The 3303-nt window shown below is 39.2% G+C and overlaps 1 protein-coding gene across 1 annotated transcript; it reads right to left on the bottom strand.

Annotated features, from left to right (window-relative positions):
• Nucleotides 1–1388: 1388 nt before the first annotated feature.
• On the bottom strand, nt 1389–2209 carry LOC137948045 (dehydration-responsive element-binding protein 1E-like). Its single transcript, XM_068793965.1, has one exon. It carries the CDS (start codon nt 2177–2179, stop codon nt 1487–1489), a length of 693 nt encoding a protein of 230 aa, XP_068650066.1. The 5' UTR covers nt 2180–2209; the 3' UTR covers nt 1389–1486.
• Nucleotides 2210–3303: the final 1094 nt, after the last annotated feature.

Below are 3303 nucleotides of genomic sequence, written 5' to 3'. Positions count from 1 at the left end.
TTTAGTAATTAAATTTCAAATAATTCAACTTTCTTGACTCGATTCTTGGGTCAAGGTCTTCTTCTAAAGAATATGCATCACGACTGTCAAGTACTCCCACTGATTCATCAAATGGTGTAGCAAAAATTGATTAACTCCTCTCAAATGGCTATTATGTCCAATAAAGTTATATTTTATTGTTTTAGGATCAAGTTTGCCTCTACTTTGATTTGACACAATCACATGTGCCCCCCAATTTCCAAACCCTAAGGTGACTTAAGTTTGAGCTTTTTCTAGTCCATAACTCATAAGGTGCAGTCATGATGGTTTTACATAAAAAATATTAAGGATGTCCATAACAATATCTAATGCCTCACTCGAGATTGTAACATTGAGTGGTGTAACATAAATCTCACCATATCTAACAAAGTTCGGTTCCTTCTATCAACAACTCTTTTTTGCAGAGGAGTATATGGCAAAGTAAACAGATGAATTATTCCATACGATTTGCAAAGTTCATTAAAAAGAAAAAAAATCAATGATATAGTCTCCACCTCAATATGATTTCAAACACTCAGATCATTCCGCCTAGTTGATTTTCAACCTCAACTTTAAATTCTTTAAATTTATCTAAAGCATTTGATTTCTAGTAATTACATAAATATAGCCATATCTTAATTAGTTATCAATAAATATAATGAAATAAGACATTCTTATATGAGTCTTAACATTATGAGGACCACATATATTGCAACCTTATCATTTAATCGGACAAACAATTCTCACATACACACATCTCATTATGCAACTTTGGTAACAAACCGCTACCCACCGGCTTTCGGTTCTTTGGAATTAGTGAACAGTTCCAATGACTTAGTAGCATGTTTAGATGCAACTGAATGTAGCTGTCTACCTTTGGGACATGCCCACACCCTTGCCATTAGTAACAAAATTGGCTTTGGTGTGACCCATCTTGCCATACTTAAAACAAGAGCCTATCTTCTTACCCGAACAGCATCCCTTAAATTAGGGCTTCTCCCCTTCTTTCTTAAAATTCTGGTTTTTTTAGGAACATAGCTTGGCCTTGAAGTAAGAGCTCCTGCCCCATTTGCTACGTTAACGATGGAGTCTATCACACGCTTTTCTTCCTCCTAGAAAAATCACAGTAATAATTTATGTGGAAAGTGGGAAGTAATAATTTATGTGGAAAGTGGGAAGTGGTCATTGAGTGAGGTTGAATGTGCCCTGTTTCGCACCAAATGGTTTTTTGTATTGGATCAACCGTAGAACTTAACTTTTGAAGAGTTAAAGCAGGGCGAGGCACGAAGAGTGAAGACCACCACTGACTGATTGAGTTAATTACCAGCAAACAGCAAGTAGATTCTTGAGAAAGATGGAGAAATCATTACTGTTACTACGTACACCAACGTTATCTTATGATTTTACACAACAGAGACGAACAACGTCGTCACAAGACAGTCGTCACGGAAACAGTGGAGTCAGCTAATCAAAAGGAGAAACTCCAGAGCGAGGCATCAGCGTTGAAGTCCACATTGTCTTCCCAGAAGAGTCCACTGTGAAATGAATGAGGCGGAGACTGAAGCATCGCCTCCGTTGTCGTTTCTGGAATAGATAAGAGTGGCAAGTCATAAGCGGGGTTTTCCTCCTCCAAGTTGTATCCGTTCTCCGATGAGGCTTTCCTGCACTCAACCCATGCGGGACTAGTTTTTTCTTCAGAAACGTCACTCTCCTTTTCCTGTACCGGCCTGAACATTTCCGCCGCTTCCACGGCCGCCTTTTGTATGTCTATGGCGTCGTCTGTGTCTGGAATCGGAAGACGCCAGGCGGAGTCCGCGAAATTAAGGCAAGCAGACCGACCTTGGAAAGCCATAGCAGCAACATCGTGTGCCCGCGCCGCCATCTCCACCGTTGGATACGTACCCAGCCAAATTCTCACCTTTGTGTAAGGCTCTCGGACTTCGCAGACCCATTTCCCGCCATTCCGGCGCCTGACGCCGCGGTAGACAGGGTGCCTTGTCTCACGAAACTTCTTCCGACCGGCCGGTTTCTTGGGACAATTGGATGCCAGGTTAACGACGAAGAGTTCCTCGTCCCAGAGGGCCTCACCGCTTTCAGGCATCGACGTTGGGTATGCGTCGAAGGATGCGAAACCAGGCCCTTCACTGTTAAAGATGTCCATTGATGGTCTCGACGTGGGAAGTTGGAGCAAGTTGAGTGAGAACAGAGGAGAAGTAGTGAAAAATAGAGGGAAAAGAAGAGGATTTTATAATAGGGGCAAGAGGAGTTGGAAGATGCTGCCGTTGGGTCGTTGAATCGGTGGCAGGAACGCGGAGTCTGAACGGACGCCAGGCTGGGAAGTTTTCCGGGTTGGCAAATGCTGGCCGCTGACATGGTTCAACATTGCTGATGTGGAAAATTACTGGATTCCACTACTTTGTTAAGAATGGACTGATTACTTAGGAATTTGATTCCACCCAAGACTTCCACTTATGAATGATGACAAAAGTGACATGACACAATACTGGGTAAGGAGGGCCTCATAAGACCATATGCCAAACATTGTTTTGACCTTTTTTTTGCTTATAGACTTGTTTGATAGTTAAAAAAAACTAATACAAATACTGCATTTTACAACTGCAAATCCAAAATATATGTTTTGGGTTAGGGTTCGGGTTTTTGAAAACCTGAATTCAACTATGAATTGTCATTTTAAATGTCAATCCTAAAAAATCCAAAAAAAAAATCGTCTGCACCTTATCTTTATGTTCTTGACCTATTCCTGCTTCGCCCTATGGCCAAAATTAATATTTGTTTGATATTATAAAATTTAAAATAAAAATTATTATATTGTATAACTAAAAATACAAAAAAATCTTAAAATTAAATAAATTATCTTTTATTTTTACATATTTTATAATTTTAAAAAATTATTATAGGTATAAAAATTTAATCATCAAAATTCGAACTTGATCCAAGGTCCAAATTATCCATCAATGAACAAGATTGAAGGAATCTGATGACTAATTGATTGATGGTCAAAACCAAATATCTTGATGGTTAAAATATAGAGATTTAATAAAATAGTGCAACAATTGTCAAAATCATAGTTTCAGTAGAAAATTGGATTACTTTGAGTTCAAAGCAAAATTTACGGTCAAAATGATGTGGTTGTAACGGAACCACCACCAAAATAAAATCAAAGAAGTAGGCCACCTCAATGTCATACACGTGGTGTAGCAAGAAAACTCCTCCCAAGTAAAGGAGGTGAAATATGGGTGGTATACAATGTCGTAGGAAAGCTCC

This window comes from Aristolochia californica, unplaced genomic scaffold, assembly GCF_029961685.1.
Source record: "Aristolochia californica isolate CCGP_79_NKW_82.1479 unplaced genomic scaffold, dmAriCali1.0.hap1 SCAF_13, whole genome shotgun sequence".
NCBI lineage: Eukaryota > Viridiplantae > Streptophyta > Magnoliopsida > Piperales > Aristolochiaceae > Aristolochia > Aristolochia californica.
This window is presented reverse-complemented; position numbering and strand designations above follow the sequence as displayed.

Excerpts from the sequence above, each read along its gene's own strand:
- LOC137948045 (XM_068793965.1), bottom strand. The coding sequence starts at position 2,179 with ATGGACATCTTTAACAGTGAAGGGCCTGGTTTCGCATCCTTCGACGCA.